Source organism: Nesoenas mayeri (genome assembly GCF_963082525.1).
Source record: "Nesoenas mayeri genome assembly, chromosome: 4".
Taxonomy (NCBI): Eukaryota; Metazoa; Chordata; class Aves; order Columbiformes; family Columbidae; genus Nesoenas; species Nesoenas mayeri.
Genome location: NC_137540.1, coordinates 49,403,159 through 49,422,001, shown reverse-complemented (window position 1 = coordinate 49,422,001; position 18,843 = coordinate 49,403,159). Strand labels below are relative to the sequence as shown.

The 18,843-nt window shown below is 41.8% G+C and overlaps 1 protein-coding gene across 1 annotated transcript in view; it reads right to left on the bottom strand.

Moving 5' to 3' along the window:
* LNX1 (ligand of numb-protein X 1) overlaps nucleotides 1-18,843 on the bottom strand; it is a gene marked incomplete at its 5' end in the record, with an annotated part of 64,650 nt that overhangs the window by 33,406 nt on the left and 12,401 nt on the right. Inside the window, 2 exons of the mRNA XM_080344501.1 lie at nucleotides 219-374; nucleotides 1,957-2,198. Of these exons, the coding sequence (XP_080200627.1) occupies nucleotides 219-374; nucleotides 1,957-2,198 (398 nt within the window). The remainder of the gene's footprint in view (nucleotides 1-218; nucleotides 375-1,956; nucleotides 2,199-18,843) is intronic.

Genomic DNA, 18,843 nt, shown 5'->3' with positions numbered 1-18,843 from the left:
CCTACATGAGGTCCCACACACCCCAGCAATATTCTTGCCTGCCAGTCACTAACAATTTTTAAAAGAAAATAAGAAAATATTGTGTTTTCTGGGTTTTTTTTTTTAATCATGCACAGTCCACCACATGAAAGGCTTGTCAGTCATGGACATCAAATTCCCACACGGATAAGGTCCCCTACCCCGTTCTAAGTGATAACACGTGAGAAGCAAAACATTACCTTCCCCTCCAACAGCAGAGTTTCGAACAGTCTCTCTTTCCTGGCCAGCCTGGCTGGAAACTGCACTTCCACTTGTTGTCCTTCGAAGAACACTGAAGGCCTTGTTTATTTTTTTAAAAGATCTGCTTCTTAGAGTGGACCGTTCAAAGTGTCGAGCTGCCACGGTAGGAAAAAACAAATCAATACAGTTCAGCTGTTCTGCACTAGAACCATGTCATTTCTGCAGCTGTCGGCATACAAAGGGCATACCAGCAACAGCAAGGCTGCCTGCACTTCACCTTTGCATCTGACTCCAGCTGACACTCCAAGGCTGCACCCACCTGAATCTGGGTATGATTATCCTCTCTCTGTCCCACACTCTGGATTGCCACCTCCCCTTGCCTCTTTCACCAGCCATGCACATAAACCTCCTGTGAGCATGGTGGCCTGGGAGAGAATAATCCTCAGCTGAGGCAGAATAAGCTCTGCCATTCTCAAGCTATATAAATTTGACCAAAAAAACCCTCTGGAACCTGTTGTTAAAAACTCTTATTGGAAAAAAAACTGGCACCACTGCCTCGAAACCCTGCGATGCTTCCAAAGCTGCCAACAGTTTCATGTCAAGAATTCAAAGATTATCAGGTGGGAGAGACCAACTATATCACATCATCTAACTTGGGTAAGGTAATAAATTAAAAAAAAAAAAATCACAGTAGTTTCAAAACATGTCACTCTCTTTTCCATCCTTCTGAAGATGTCTTTGTGGCTGTTACTGCTGTCTCTTTGAGCTCTGCATGCTAGTCAAACATAGTAATCTAATAATACAGCATTCCCTCAAACCAGACTGTGACCTCTAAGCTCAACGAAATCAGTGGGATTTAATTTCATTCTAGTGTTCTCTTCTTACCCTCCTCCTTTCCTCACCTCTCTAGCCCCATGCACACAAGAGGATAGCACTGCTCATTTTTTAGTCTTTCTTCAGCCCTTCATTCATCCTCATAACAGGCAGCTGGTGCAACACAAGGTAGGATATTCACTCTGGTTTCAGTGTCCTCAAATGCAAGCTCTGAACTCACTGTTAACACCTCCAAGTCTTCTTTGGGCCAGGCCACGTTTTTCAAATATGACACTCATGTCATCAGAGCTGGGTGCAGTGTCACAAGGTGAAGGATCAAGGCAAGGTTTCCTGGTGCAACTTGTCCTTGACTCTGGTTGTTTCAGCAGGACCAGCTCCTCTGAGTGACACCTCCATGGGAGGTCAGCAAACATCCCTCAAGATCCCAGGCACTTCTTAAGGTTTGTTTTCCTGCAAATTCTTGGCAACTGCCAAACACACTTACCAACAGGCTTTTGGGTAAGTGCTCATGGCATGACCTATGTGGATTACTTGTGCCACTGTGTTTTGGTGAAGCTATTACACAGCTGCACCACCTCTCTGGCATGTCACATATGCCATTTTCTCTTGCAAATGAGCTGATCTGCCTAATGGTATTTCTTAAAACCTGCAGTTTGCATGTGTGCAGCTGGTCCTTCTACAGCTTGATGATGCCCCTGGCCAAGAAAATGTGTTTTTCACCTCAAATCTATTGGGTCACTGAGTGTGCAATTTGACAAGCTATGTAAAAATAAAGCTTTCACTCTCTCTCTCTCTTTTTTTTTTTTTTAATTTTTTTTTAAAGCCTCTAACAACATATGTTTCACAGAAAATGAATGCTGAAGGAGGTCACCAATCTCTGAAGCCACCACTTTCACTTCTTACTTCTGTTTTGGTTGCTGCGATGCAGTTCTCCAGGGCTGCTGCCTGACTGGCTGTCCTCCGAGGTGGGGCTGAAGGCCGGGTTCACCAGCCCCGGCTCGTCTGTCATTAAGGCGATGGCCGCAGCTGCTGAGAGCTCGGGGCCCAGGGAGGTCACTGCGAGGCTGGAGCCATGGTCTGGAGAGCAATCTTGGGAACGTCTCTTTCGTTCCTTAGTAAGGCCGTAGTGGGATGCTCCTTTACATCTAAGGAGAAGGGAGCGAAAGGGAGACGTGATAACAAGTTGTATTTAAATGTTGTATACTTACGGAAATTATCTGGCGCCAAGGAATCACTCTGAGTACAAACTGCAACAATCGTGGTGGCTGGTGAAATACAGACACTTAACAAGAGGGCAAAAATGCCAATCCCATCATGTTACAGAGACTCATAAAGAAGGAAAACTGTCCTCCAAATTAGCTGAATTAGTACCTTACATGGAGAGACTACTGCTGGTCAAGAAAATATAGAGATCCACAGCCTTCCCTGTAGTCTTCTGTATAGATAGTGACTGTGGGTGCAAGAGGACAGGATAGCAGGTAGCTAATTAAACCAGAGGCTATGGCCTATAATTTTCCCTGTGCCTCTGGTCAATGAAAGAGAGCAGGATGAGACCTAATAACTTCTCCAGGTCTGCTGGTGAAATAAAAGGCACCTTACCCAGCCCTGTGCCCTGACAAATCTTCCCAGTCACCAGAGTGGTCACACCAGGAGCACAGTGCTGTGGTCCTCCATGCAGGAGGCAGGATCTGCCCTCTGGGTAGAGGCCAATGCAATCCATGAAGGCAGGGCTGCCAGAAAGGGCTGAATGCCTGAGAATTGTGGGAATTGAGTCCCCATGCTGTGCCTGTACAGACTATTTACTACGTGAACTGCACCTGAGCAATTATTTTCAAATTTAGCCATGGAGGTGAAATTTCCAGTTCGGTTGAGACATTAAAACAGAGAGGTTGTCACCGTGGTGGATGAAAATGTGCGAGAGGTGGTGGAGTGTCCCACTGGCCCCACCAGAGCCAAGGAGGGAGCACAGACCTCAGAACAATGTCTTTGGGCCAACCTGGGACTTCCACCAGTTTGGGGACCTCAGGGTTGGTTCTAAAATAATTCCAGAGGAACATCCAAATCCTAAATCCTGACTCAACCTCTTCAGGAACAAAATCCTCCATTTCTGTGGAGACATGTATATTCCCAGAAGAGCTGAAGATACAGCATTGTAAGAAGCAAATTACAAGCCTGCTTTGGAACAACTTACTTGTGGTCCCAACCTTCTGCTCTAGATTCATACTAGACAGCAGAGGCAGGACTATGCATGGCATTCCTTTCTTAAGACTTGTTAAAGAAAGTCACTTGAATGAAATTGGAGGTCACTGTACTCTTCACGAGTCACTATTTAGCTGAAGCTATGTAATAACTGAAGAGACAGAATGGTCCAAGGACACAACACTTACGACATTTCTCCAGCACCACTTCTGTCCAGTGCCCACCCATGAGAACCTCATTCACCACATTAAAAAATAAAATCTGCTTTTTAATCATAATCTAATGAGCTTGGCCTACTTTCAGTTATTATTATCTCTTTCTTCATAGCGAAGGGTAACTGATGACTTTCATGAAAGTGCCCTGTAGGATGAACTCACAGAAATGGCTGCAGAAACCCCGAAGGAGAGAAAGCTCTTTGTAATATATGGCATACACAAAAGGCAATGCATAATACATACAGTACACAATGCTAGTGGGTTAAGTGTCAGAAAAAGAACTACTACACTGAACAGAGTGTAGCCTTGGAAGAGATATGATTTATGGGACAGAAAGATGAGATGAGGATGAGTCACAGAGCTCTCTGTATCAGCTTTGGAGTAGTGGTCTAATTTCTCTTATAGTATTGGCTTTTTATGAGACAATTGAACCAAAACCTTTTTTTTAGCACTAAATTATGATTTACCATAGTTTACCATCATTTACCTCATACTGCTTCTGACAACTTCCATCTTAAAGAGGAAAAGAAAAAGCCCAACTCAAACCATATCATACTAATGCAGCTGTGTAAGGCCTTTGTATATGCTTTAAGGTTTGGATGGGAATGGCTGTGACAGAAGTTATTTCTAAAACCTTTCACAAGCAAAAGGAGGTGTCTCAAAAGAAAATGTTCTTATGGAAGAGAAGGATGGTCAACTATTTCAAAAGGCCAACAAAAAGCTGTTTGGACACCTATGCCAAGACTAGACTGCAAGAACAATAATGTAAAATAGAAAGGAAGAGCTCTCCTGCCTCCGCTACAGCAGGCATTTTCCTATTCCTTCCCACACAAAGAGGCTTGACTTCTTACCTCTCCCAGCACCCCACACCCTGGCATGACGCTCTCCTTTATATTTCATTTATATTTCAGAATGTGATAGGAGATACTTCTACTATACAATTTATTTTATTTTCCTCTTTTTCACTATGCCAGTAAAGTTTCAGCAGTTGATATTAGGGCACCAGCCTCGTGAACGTGTCCTCAAAAGAAGGCAATTTTTATTTTTAGTGTATTTCATGAAGATCAACACGAAGATCAGAAGAAGCTCTGCCCAAAGATGCCTAGCTATGTGGATTCAGCTGCTGCCTGGTGCTCATCTGCACTTCACTACTAAAGCCTTCGCTTTGTGTGGAAATCCTCACTCGCTGCTGCTGGCTGCACTGCAGACACCCCGTTAACAACATCAGTCCAACAGCAATGAACAGAAGACAGTCACTTTGAACGCAGAGAGGGCTGATCCAGTTTCAGATGTGGCTTATTGGAGAAGACAAGTTGTCATGATACAAAGCACAAGGCATATCTTTCTAACTCTGCCAGAAATAGTTAAAAGAGAACCAAAGCTCTCAACGTATGAGCACTGAAGCTATTTCTTAAATAATTGTGGCAGGCATAAATGAACACAAATCAAGCCCTCTTTCTTCAGATTAACACACTGTCCTTGAAGAAAGGGAAAAAAAAGTCCCAAGCTCTCAAACTTGTAATAAAATCTACAACAGCATCCCTTCACTTTCATTGTTTTCCTTGTGCTGACACTGCTGTGATAACAGAAAACAGAAGAGACGACTGTCTAAGTGGAATCATATTTATAGTGTCTCAGCTACATTTTTCCATATGGTTGCTTTTGGCTCCCAGAAAAGAGAGATCCATAAAAAGCTACATACCAGTACTAATTACCTGTCTTGTTGTGATTATTAATCAGTTGCCTGATTTACAGCTGGAAGAGTGAGATACCTGATTAACGTAGGCCAGTCAGAAAGCGAACACAATGCTGTCTGGTGGCCAAGGTGAACTACAGATTTATGTTCCTTCTCAGTCCCATCGGACAATCAGTACATCCGTGCAGCCATAAGATACCAAAACAATTTAAAAGCCAAAATCAAGAGAGATAAACAGACATGAATAATGTGTGTTGTACAACTCATGCTATTAAAGTAGTGTCACTAGGTGAATATGGGAAATTCAGAAAATGGTTTCTTCTGTTTGCACGCCTCTTTTATGAAGCAGAAATGTGCTGTTCTAAATACTCTCTGTATGAGCTAAGCTGCCAGGCAGTGAGCAGGCAGTGGTGGCTGATGGAACTTCACCTGGGGCTGCAATTCTGGCTGGCACCAGAGCAAGCCTTGCCCTGCACCCTGCTCCACACATGAGGAAGGCCCTGCAGCCCAGTACTCAGGAGCTGCACATCTCAAGTGCTGAAGTCCAGAGATCCAAAACCTTGTGGCTGCCTTAACATGGTCCTACTGTTTGTAAAAACAAGCTTCAGTCAAACTGAAAGCCAACAGAAACATTTCCATGTTATTTGCAAATATAAATGAAAGCAGTGGTTTAAAAGCAGAGATGTGTTTTCCTTGCAGCATCACACACTCACACAGCATAACAAGGAGGCCCTGAAAGTGAGGTTGACCTCAAGGATTTCCATCATTCAGGCTGACACAGGGGCAAAACGTAAAGGCAAAACATAACAAGAACAACTGCATGGATTTTTTTACTTCACTTCTAGTGATATAAATGAAACCGTAGCACAGACAAAAAATATATGTGTATATTTATAATGTGTTTGCTTTTTAAAAAATGCCCTGCCTTCTATCTACATCACTTCACAGGTTATCTCTCTTTCTCCTTGTCTCATACCCGACTGCCTGGGCTGGCAACAGGGGAAAAAAGTGAATCTAGAGACTGACAGTGCTTGTGAGCCAGGTCTGGCACAAATAAACGGAGCAGAAGCTCTCCCTACCCAGTTACAGCAGCACTTTCCCAACCTCACTTCTAGCACTCATATTTTGGGTCTGTTTTGCTTTAAAGCAGTAGCAATGAACACATTGAATGCAATTAAGAATAACGTATACAAAGCACTCACAATTGCCCAGCGGAAGAAAATACTGCATAATGGGCTGCCATCGTTTATCAGAAGCTCAACCCTGATCACAGTAGACAAGTGTGTTTCAGCTGTGCCCTCCCTGCAAGCAGTTTCATCCTCATTTAATTTGGCCTTTACACAAGCCAGGACCAGAAGTACCAACAGTACGTATCACACCCCGACCCTCTCACACAAACTCTCCTGGCTGCTGTGGTACCCTTGAACTGATCCATCAGAAAGGCTGGTGGAGAAAATGAAGGTGACCAACAAGGAGCATCCAGGATAACCTGGTGCTGATAACCTCACTTGTGAGACCTGGTGAGAGGTTCCTGCCATGTCTGGGAAACAAGGGGGAATTTGAAGTGAAGAGGCTGACTCACAAAAGGGTGTTGGCAGTTCCTGCCCCACGGGAACCATCTGCACTGTGTGTGCATCAGCAGTGATTGTAGCCCAAATATAACCCAAATACCTACCATATGGATGGCAGGCCAAATGCCTAAATTTTAAAGCTTTCTGAAACTTCATCATAAGTGCATGTACTGACTTTGTCAGTTCTCAAGCAGAGATCACACCGACTGTTCTGATCTTACTTTTCATCACCTTGCACCGGGAACAAGAGCAAGAAAACCAAACTCTCCAGAACTCCAACCAAATCCCATATTAGGGATCTAAGCTAAAAGGCAGTAAATACACAGTCTCCCATCCAGACCAACCATACTGGTGCATAAGTGGCCAGAGATTCAACATCTTCAACAGTGAAGGTGACGAATACCTTGCTGCTTTTTACACCCAATGATGATGTATCATACTGGCTCAGAAATCTGGCTCCTGTGAATCCTGAACCTACATGCAAAATTCTTCTTTTTGGCTATACATGAAAACCAATCCTGGGACTGAATGCTTAACAGCAATGCCTTATCCTTGGTAATTCTGAATTCTTGCACAGATTAATTGCTGCATGAATGCTGCACATGAAAAAAACCAAAAAGCTACATAAATAAACACCTGATTTTTTTTTTCTTTTAGTGCATTTTGCTTTTCTGCTTTTTAGAAAGGATTGTGTCATGTCAAAGCATTCCTCAGGCTACTGTGGACACCAGCTATAGCTAGGAAGGTCCTGACTACATTAAACCTTCTTCAATATTCATAAAGAAGGGGATCAGGCATTTAAAAAGCAAAGCTTAAGCTTATGGATTACAATTTCCAACCAAAATTTGCTGAAAGTCAAGCTGCAAAAACCTTGTCTAAACATGCAGCTAGAAACTGGATGTTCTCTGCACCTGCACCTGTATTTCATAATGCCAGCAACGTTTCTAGATGCTCATTGCTGCTGTTCTGTGTACTCTGTACTTTGACATTGATGCACTTGGGTATCCTCTCCCTGATGGTTTCCCTTGTCACGGTGCCACAGGCTTGCCATCTTGTTTGAGGAAAAATAACTGTTCATTTTTCACCTAAGTGGGAAATCATCCCAGTTACTATTACTCTTCCACTTCAATAACCCCATAAACAAAAGCCTTTTAGAGACAGCTTCCTGACACCTGGGGCATCGGGGCTGGCTGGGGCAGAGGCACAGGCCAGTGGCTTGAATCCCGCTCCCTCCGCAGGACTGGATGTGAGCGATTCTGCCTATACTCCCATAAACAACACTCTTCCCTGTGTCAGCATGGCGACAACTACGACAGAAGTTCAGATGAGGCAAATGGCTTCTGTGTCTAGCTGTCAGAGAGATTTTCTCATGTTATTCGCTCTCTGTTGTCAACCAGAGGCCTTTGCTAAAGTATAAACACATAGTGGATGTAGTGATTCTATATTTCTGCATTACTACTCTCTAAATATTTATAAAGGTCCTCATAACATTTATTTCTTTAAGCTAAAGTTATTTAGATTAAATACTCTCCCATAAAAAAGGAAAAACCCTTCAAATATATATATATGTATGTATGTATGTATGTATGTATGTATGTATGTATTTATTTATTTATTTATTTATTTATTTCCCAGTGTAATTTCTGCATATCCCTGATATGGTTTCTTAGAGGTTGTTTTTTTTTTTTTTTTTTTTTTTTTTAATGAAGCTATCATAATTCAACAAGCTCTGGAACTACCTTATTGGTAAAGCCTAAAGATGTGTTGTGTCCTGTCCATAAAGATCTGACCCCAGAGACAGGCTGTCATTTTGCAATGTTTTTGCACTATAATGCTGTCAAACAAAATGTATTCGTATATTATATAAGGAACGTGTGCAGGAATATCTGTGTACTTACACATCCATGTCATGTATGAACACCACTAGAAAAATGACTTATAGTTCCCACAGATTAAAAAACCCAAACAAACAAAACCACAAACAACAACAAAACCAACAGTTTTCTAAGCGTATGAAGAAGCTATATATTGAGCGTTTTTTATAATTACTATGTTAGTCATCAGCTACCGTGACATATTCCTATTTCTGTGATTTGGTTGCTGAGAAGGAGCAAGCATAGCTAGGGATTCTGGTACAGGCTCTTGAAAGTATTTTGCATTAGTGAAGAAAGGAATTGCAGTTCAGAGTTAAAAAATTGTAGAGTTTAAATGTCACATACATGCTACCAAAGAGTCATGTAACATGTGGTCATGTTTAAGCTTTTAATTCCATTCAATAAGCAAAAAGCTGTACTTCAGCCACCATCATCAGCTTCTATTATGAAATCTCCTACAAGGCCCATTAACCTCTATCATGGGAAAGGGAACTGGAAGAAATAGGTAAACAATGCTAGTTGCCTGCAATTGTGGGCAAAAATCATGCTGGGGTTATTGTGCAATGATCCCGGTTGTTCTTGGGACCGCGTACAAATTGTTGATCCAGATCACATTATCTCCCTCCCCTGACACTTCTTCCAGGCCATTATTTTGTCACTGATGATTTTAAAACTACGACTGTACTGATTTCTCCTCAAGGTTCAGGCATCATTTCAAGTTCTAGTGTTAAACCATTCAAAAAAATTGCAGCTGTCTTACATATAGAGGAACAGAGCTGTCAATTGCTTGCCACAGCTGAGATGGGCAAGTCAGCACACAGGCTGGAAATGCCAATTTCTTTGATGGATTAGCACAGCTTCTATTGTGCCTAACACAACTACTACCTTAGAGGATCTAATATTTACACTTGGCTTTGTGGCTTCACCTTCTGTTGCCCTTTCCCCACCTGTGCCCAAGCTACCAATGCTTTGAGAATGCACAAGGACATCCGCAGCCTTTTCTGGTACTCGCATAAGACATGACCTTGGGTTGCCACCACAGCTTCTACCTTTTCAACGCTGCCTTTAAATGTTTGTAGTGTTTGTACAACACAAGCAGACCTCAAGCAACAGAAGTGAGGCTGAAAGAATGCAGTCAGCCTATTCATCATTATTTGCACCTAGATTACTATAAACAAACATATTTCATCACAGGGAAGTTACTGGCCAGCAATACAGAACCACAGTGATCTTTTGTGATGCAAAACAACAACAGTATTTATTTATACTGAACTTACCTGTGGGGGACTATGGTGGGTCTGTGGATTCCCTGACCTACTCATGAGAAAGGCCTACCCATGAGAAAGATGGGAGTAAAGGAGTACCCAGAGATGTTAAGGATGTACTCGTGAGAGAGAAGGGAGTAAAAGAGTAACACTAATGATAGCAAAAATAGCCAATGAGATGTTACTACTGTAACTTGTAACCAATAGCGGAGAGACACATGAATTGGTAAAACTGTAAAAAATGCACTTGTGGCAATAAATGGCATCTACTACTTTCATCCTGGAAGAACTTGGTCTATGTCGTTTGTCCGTCTCAACCACAACACTTACCCAATTAAATACTAAAGCTCCCCAAGAGTGAGCTAATAATATTAAACATATCTCATGCAATCTACTCATACCAGCTGACACAAACAAAGAAAACAGAGGAGCAGCACACTATCTCTGACTCTTGGTAGGTGCTCAGGTACTGACACAGCAAGGAATTTATGAGTATCTGGCTAGGAGAGCAAAATAAGAGGGAAAAATAAAACACACGGCACTAACATTTTTGAGCTGCTGAGAACCTTGTAGACAGCTTCTAGTGCTTTTGGCATTCAACAGCTTATAATACATCATTTAAACCCGCTAAACCTGTTCAAATGTTATATTAAAGTCCTGAAGCACTCAAAACTCTTCTCTACTTCAGTGAAGCTGGATTGATTGAAACTCTACCAGGTGCTTTCATTACCTTCCAAAATTGCACTGTTTTCTACATAACATACTTTAAAGCTTCAGCCTTCCCCATTCTTGAAGAAGACTAAAACTGGGACATTGTTTCCAAAGAAAGTGGGAAAACATAAATTAGGAAGACCTCAATAGTTTTCTTCACAGAAAACTTGGGTACTTATCAATAGTTGTATATTCTTTTATCTACAATTGGTGTGCAATCGCATGCAGTGAGTGTCAGTTGGGTATTTGGAAAGTGATATAACACTTGCGATCAGCAGCTGTCAGCTTCATATCTGGTTTCAGACTCACCCAAGATCACTCAAAGAACAGCACTGGTACTCTGCAGGCAATCTTGACCACTGATTTTGCCTTATACTAACAAAATAATAATATAATCTTTTTCTAGTAGGTATTGAGATCGTATGTAATGAGACTGCAGCAGAATCACTGAATATATACTTCATTTAGAACCTTTACTGAAAAATGAGCCTAAGTAAAGTTACAGCATATATATACAAAGACTCAGAAAATGTTAATGCTGCTAAAATCAAGTTATCTGTGACAAAAATAACAAGTTTAAGGAAAAAACAAATTCTTGAAGTGTTGCAATGCTATACCTCACAATCTGGTACACTGTTTTTCAAATTGTGTGAATACACACATAGTTAATGTTAAGAATAAACATTCAATCTGTTGATGCATATGTTTTTCATGTTTATTGTTCAGTGTTTTGATCACTGGATTATATTCAACTAGTCTCCTGGAACTCACTATCTCAGCATTGTCTTCTCCTCTTATTATCCACTACTATACTATAAAGACTTCATGATGCAGTGAGCAAAATATACTTGCAATGGAACAAGAGGTTTTGGGTTTTTAACAAGAGTGACAGTATCGGCGTAACTCGATTCTTGCAGCTGCAGACAGAAGAGACTGCCAGACAGAAACTTTGTACTTACACATACTTAGCACACATTTCTTTTAAAAATAAAACTAATTACAGTATCTGCTATGACACAAACTCAATAAGCCAGCACTGCTGAGAGCAGCATTGAGGCTTCTGTTAGCACAGAACAGTGACATATACATAAGCATCTAGATGTAAAATAATAAAAAGGGAACATTGTGTTCAATTTCAAGGTGTTTTCAACCCAATGCTTGGGCTTACTAATATGTTCTCCACTGGAAATTAAAGGAAACAGTGGGGCTGCAGCCAGTAAATAATGAATGCTGTCTTTATACCCTCTTATTGACAGAACATTTTATGGACAGCCACCCGCAGCTCTAGCTCTGGTGGCACTTGCCTGTAACCTCAGTGACTCAAAAGTCACAAGAGATTCCTTTTAGGTCATCTTAGGTATCTAAATTACATTGCTATCACATCTTAGTATACGTCAAGCTCTGAACACATACTTGTTTCCACATGGGAATTGTCACAAAAAGGAGGACTCAGCACACCTTCTCAGAAGTTGGAAGACTACAGAGGTTCCTGTCAGAAACCCAAGTATTGAGGAAAAGTCTCTACCACCATGACTAAGTAGTATTTTAAGATGTCACAAATGTTTCCCATTTTGAAGACTGGTTCTGTCCTATCAAATCCAATGTCTGATATTCAACAAGGACCCTTAATCAGTCCTATAAGAACTGAACAGCATGTGTATCAGTGTGTCTTAAAACCCTAAAATGTCATAAGCTCCTTGCTGGGGTGGAGAAGGAAAGGTACGACATTTCCTGGTGTATCACAGAGCTCAGTTTCCAGCATTTCAGCCTAAATGCTAGTGTAAGTATATAACTCACAGTATTGACTTAATATCTCATTACACTAGTGGGTTTTATTTTGTGAAGATAACATAGCCAACAGCACATTTTGCTAGAGAAACACTGTTCTGGCTTCTACTCCTCCTGGCTCTGCAGTCATCCTCTTTGCACATATGGCTGGAAGAGGGTGGATCAGAAGGATGTTACAAGCCAGTTTTCAGAACAAATCTCCCCAAACCCACTGGGCATGCAGAAATCTTCACTGCTTCTGGTTTTACGAGTTCCATCCAGTCAAACATGAGATATTTCAGTGAAATATTTCACCCTTCCATTAAAATAAGCACACATTGCAAAAGCATTTGAAGTCTTCAGAAAGTCCGTATCCAGCCACAGCACAAGTATGGCTGGAATGTTGTTTACAGTCTTCTGAAAGTTCACATTGTAGGAAATGCTCACTTATGCTGTAAAAATTGTGAAAAACACTTTTTTTTGACTCACCATTTTTTAACAGAACTGTCAGAAATACTTTTAAGCTGAATTCCTTTAGCCCAATCTGAAAAGAAGCCCAACCCACTCAGTCCTTCCCCCACGTTGCTACCTGCAAGCACTGCTGCACTCAATGCCATGGAAAGCATCCAAAAACGTGGTGGTGCAGTTTCTCTCCTGTTGTACATGAGCAACGGAGGCTGAGGGATTTCACCCCCTCACACCTCAGTTTTTGGGAGTGCTCTAACCACTAAGGTTCAGGTCAGGTTGAAGTAAGGCTGATGCCTGCTCCTCCTGCTGAAGCTTATTCAGAGAGGTCGGTTAAGCAACAGGGAGCCTCGATGCTATCGTCAAATGAAAAATGGGTGCCTGGGGAGGGAAAATTTGAGTCCTGCTTCAAAAACTGCTGTGGCTTTTCAGTTGAAGTTAGGAGAGGTTCATAAGAAAGGGCACTGTCCTCTGTTAGTCTCACCAGTGTCTTGGGGAAAAATGGGCAATACCATAGAGGCACACAAGCCCTGCTTCAGTCTGAAGCTGAAGAAGTGACCTTTAAGGCTTCAAATATAGATTGAGAACCCCTCCATAAAAATGTGTCTTGTTTTCTTAGACCACCAGAATTTAACTGATGAATCAAGGGATTAATTGCATAAACTAGGGTAGAAGCAGGAATCCAGCCCCTGACCCCCTTAATTACAGAAGATGCCTTCAGAAGTGGGTACCATATTACCAACAGCACAAAATGGATTTCCCTGACAATGGCAAGGATTACAAAATCACTGAACTGGAAGGGATATGCTGGAAGGGATCTCAAAAGATCATCCAGTCCAACTTTTCATAAGAAAGGGAACTCAGACAAGATTGTCTAGCACTCCAGTTGCATCGTGAAAACTTCCAGTGGTGGGAAATCTACCATATCCCTGGGGAGGATGTGAATGGAACATGAATGATTGTTCCCCCTGTAAAAAAGTAGGAGAAAATAACTTTTTGTGCCGTATCTTACTTTAAGCTCAAGTTGTTCCTGCTACTCCTTCATATTCCATAGATTATAGATGCTATAGATTTCTTTAGGTTTTCTTAGTCACTTTTACTCTCTCAGATTTAATGCACCATATAAATAACAAAAAATGTTATCACTCTGTTTGTTTCTTTAATTATTAAACTAATTTTTTAAAGTCTGGGGTAAAAAGCAGTCATCTCATACAGTCCTGTTACAAAACACATTTTTTACTTTTCCTACTAAAATACAGGAAATAGAAAAAATCCCAAAATATTCTTTAGGAAGCTGCTCTTTCATTCCCCCCTTTATGCCAGCACAGCTATAGGAATTGCAGTATTTGACCTCTAATGACTATTTTTGCTTTTAAATTAAAAAATAAACATCATAGATGCAGCTGGGCACCTAGAACACTGTGGGCAAACCTGAGCAGCAGGTTTGGAGAACAGAACATTGAGTGTGAGCTGCAATTACATTCCTGCAGCAAATCCAAGACACTGGCCTTGCCTCTGCTGTCCTAGGAGAGGGGCATCCTACCTGACTTTGCTGCTCCCATGAAATGGGTGGAGGCTGCTGTGCAAGAGGCTGCTTTGAAATGAATCCAAGTCGTGAATTCTCTGTGACAGGTTGTAGCATCTGGGTGACTCAGCCAGCCTCTGCGCCTGAGGCTGTTCCAGCCCAGGCTGTGATTTTGTTAACGTCACAATTTAAGTAGACTTGGGTCTCGTCACAATCTATGTAGACCTGGGTCTCATTAGCAGTGGTAATGGACTCCCTGAAGGAAAACTAAGGTGACGTAGGGAATTATGTCAGTTCATTATCAGCTCTGAAGAGGAGGATAATTAAATTCATCTTCTTCAAGCTGAGATGATCCCCATCCTTCAGAAGGGAGCTGGCAATCTAACCCCCAGAAGTGTGCTCATGCCATACCTCATCACGTGGTTATTTTCACAGCAAAGGCACTACCCACATCACAACTCAAGGTGACCCAAGCCATCAGCAGCAGACAGGATTTCCAGCTGGACATTTACATTGGCATCCAGCAGACAGCAGCATGCTGGGGGCATTGGACATGTTGGCAGCCCAGATTCAGGCATACATAAAACAAATCCTACTTGCTTCATGTAAATATTACTGCAACAGCCTGTCAATGCAGATGGCTCATTGAGCCAAACTGACCAGCTTTATAACACAGAATAATCTTGTAGCTACAATGAGAAAGTTTTTTCTGGTTTCTAAATATCTGCCCCAGCCTGATGTGGACATTGTGGATTAAAAAAAAAAAGTAGGCCAACTAAACAGAACTGGTAGTGCATTTAAATATTTATATTAGCAATTGAGACATGGCTCTCTGTTTTAGTATTTTTTGCAATGTCTTGGACCAGTGGTTGGTGGTTTACCTGTCATCAGCTAGTTGGCTAGTTGTGCCTGCTGAGGAATTTCCTTAACTGTCCCTGAAATAACTTCACTTCCTGAAGGGCAAAGCCAGACACTCAACACCATGTGTTCATAAGAGTGCAATACAGAGGGAAAAGAGGAGGAAGAGGAAGAAAGGGAAAGAAATACTTAACAACTTAGTGACTGTAAACAAGACATCATCACAGCAAATTATTTTCTTATTACTTTAAAAGCTAACTGAATATGCTACAGCATTGTGTAGGAGGGGTTGCTGTGTACTTAGATATCAGCATTAAGGACACCTCCCAAAATCAAGCACAAAGTGTTACGCAAAGGTTAACCACATCAGCCTCCAGAGATGTTGCTGCCTCCTACGGGGTTGTCTGTAAGAGGGAAGTACATGATTCCTGTAGTGGCTGTGGAATGATACCTTAGCCACACCATGGGTATTATATGTGTAGACACATATCCAATAATAGATTCCCTGGAGACATCCCCGTTCCAGAGTAAGAGCATTCACCACAGAAGCTACCCTAGAGTAAGAACAGTATTGTCACTTCACACCCCACTTCATCATGGATTAACTTGTGCTCATATCATCTTTTTTGGGATCATTTCTGCCCTTTCTTCTGGGCACCAAATGGAAACTGTGGGAGCTCTTAGTGCCAATTTTAGGTGCTAGCTTCCCAATGGCATTGCACATTGTAATAAAATCCCCTAGGGATTCTTGTTCAATGTCTCCCACAACACATGGTTTGCTCATTTGTGGGTCCTTTAAACTACCACAGCACAGAAAGCAATAAGAATAAACGCAGTCCCATAGAGCCTTAACTGTAGGACAAGCACTTCTATCCCCTGCCAGATACTTCAGCGTTTCTAGTTAAAAAGAGAGAGGGAAACAAAAATAAGAGACACCCATCTACCTTCTAAAAAGTAGGGACTTGAAACAGAGCTCTATTGTATACAAGTATTGCTAAAGATGCAGAATCATGGGTCACCCAAATTTCTGTGCTCAGTCCTGGACCCCACAGCTCACCATTGTCATGGAAGGTCGAAGACTATTTGTCTTCAATATGACTATTTTGGAACACCTGGAAGAAGCAGTCTTTGCACAGCAGTCAGAAGGGAGGATAACATCAGCAACTGCTTTCCTGGCACAGGGGACCATAGACAGAGCAGATGTTCATTTTGGAAATGTCAGAGAGTAAAAATAAAGCGCCAAGGGACTTGTCATTAGCAGACGGCAAGATAGGTGATTCCAGAATAATTCTCCACCCCATCATAATCTTTTCTTGAAACCATTGCTCAGGAAGCCAAGGTCTGACTAACTCTACAGATAGCAAACACCACTTGATAAACAGACATGTAAATTATAAAATCATTTAGGATCCAATTTCCCTGTTTGTCTCTGACAAAGGAGCACATAGGCATGTCTCAGCGCAGATGCTGCAGTTGAGATAGCCCCATGTCAGCCTGGTCACAGACATGTCCAGGGAATGTCAGCAGAAGGATTTCAGGCCATACCCATGGCTCCACCTCTCTTCCTTCATCTGCCCCCTTCACAAGCTGCCTGCCACAGGGAAGGTCTGTGCAGGGTCAGTTGTCTCAGTAGCGTCCACAGACAGACAGGAAAACATTGTCCCCAGGCTGTGAGACATCGCACACCTCTGGGGGCAAAACATGATCTCAAGGCTGTTTTGAACTCCTGAAGGTTTATGCTCATGCAGCAAGCCACAGGAATGCTCAGGCGGACATAGAGCTGCCTCCTGTCCTCCTTGGTGCCCAGGGCCTCCCTAAGAGGAAGGATGGGGACAGAGTACAGGAGGAGTGTCATATGGTGCCAGACCTATCTCACTCTTGAGCACTGCCAGAAAGAGATGAGAGGAAAAAATGCACAGAAGCTTTTTCAAGAAAGACAACCAAACCTTTAAATCCTGAATTTCCCTGCAGTCAGCAGAAAAACTCTTCCACTTCCTTGTGCCCAGGGACACTGTGGTGAAATGGAGATGCCACCATAGTTCCTGCTTCATCACTGTGGTCAACCAAGGGTGTGGTAAGGGGGAAGCAGGATCCATCCTCAGCCTATAGCTACACTGTTCAACAACTTCTGAGATAGCAGCAAGTCTATTCATCCTCTAAAATCCCTGAGGCCTTCTGTGGTGATGTGGATGACCCTTACAAGGACTAGCCTCAAGGCTGGAGACAAACAGGGACCTTTCCACACTCTTGCCCTTTAGCTGCAGATCTCACCATTCAGCCACAGATCACTGTTTCCTGCTACCCTCCTGAAAACATTCTGATTAAAAGGGACTTTCTGGTCAGTATTAAAGTAATGGAGTTTGTTCCTGTCAATGCATGGAAATGCATTTCAACAAAACCAAAACAAAACACCCCCCACCCCAAACAAACAAACCAACCAACAAAACCAAACCAAAAAACCCAAACATATAGAAGAAAAGTCACAATTTCGTAGTATCTGTTGTCATGCAGCTACCATTGTCACAAGGGACAGTAGTCTGAGGTTTTGCAAAGCTCCCACACATGGGGGTGTTTTTTTGGAGGGAGAAGGAGGTTGTCACAGAGATTGCAGAAGCTGGAGTCCATGACATTTTACTTGTATTGTTTCAACTCATTCAGCCACATGCCCTCCAGGGATGTTCTGTTTTTAAAAATTGCTGGTTTTGCTAAAAACCGCATGGTGTGAATCAGTGTGGTTAGATGTTCCTTTCCTCCTTTTTTGTTTTTTTTTTTTTAATCTGTACTATTCTATCTCTCTGCTATATAGGTGTAAAAAGTAGAAGTTTTCCCATGTATGCAAACCCTCATTTTCTTCCTAATTCATTCAAAAGAAATTCAAGAGAGTATTTTGCTGAAGTCAATGGAATAATAACCATATAGAAGTAATCTAAGGCAGGAAAAAAATCAAGCACATTGATATTACTCTTTTCATTACTTCTTCCATCTTCTATAGCTTCCTCTCTCTGAGAACTGGAATAGCAGATACAGTAACAATTAGAGACAAGGTCCTTGAACCGAACAAATCAACTATGTAAGAGGAATTGAGTGATATAGGGGAAGAACTTATGACCCTTATTTTCTTGCCTCATTTTATTTTCACTGTTTGTAGCGGGTTTTGTAGGCCAGTTTGCAAGTCTCTTAATGATTTTGGTTCAGGTGGCAATTTAACTAGGCAGAGGATCAGTTGATAAAAATATGATTAGATGTCAGTTCTACAACTGAGCTATTTCACGGCCTAGCTTAACCTATGTTTAGTCTAACAGATAAATGTTTAGAGTTCACCAAGACTGCTGAAATGAAGTTAATATAAAGAGAGTCTCTCCAAACCTGGTCAATCCATAAGGCTTTCTTTGTTTTTAGCCTTCAGCTCCACATGTTTTGCTGAAGTTAAGCTCTGTGGCTTAAATTCACAATTTACTCATGCATTAATCCATAAATTTAAAATAAAAAGCATAAACAGCTCAGAGCTTTGCAGTGCTGCAATAGTGCAAGGCGATGCAAGACACATGACTTTGCACCACTGGAGTTAATCACAAGGGTCCCTGACAGATCAAGTCAGCCTGTTTCTCTCTTTCCCTTTCCTCCTTGAACAAGGCAAGACACTC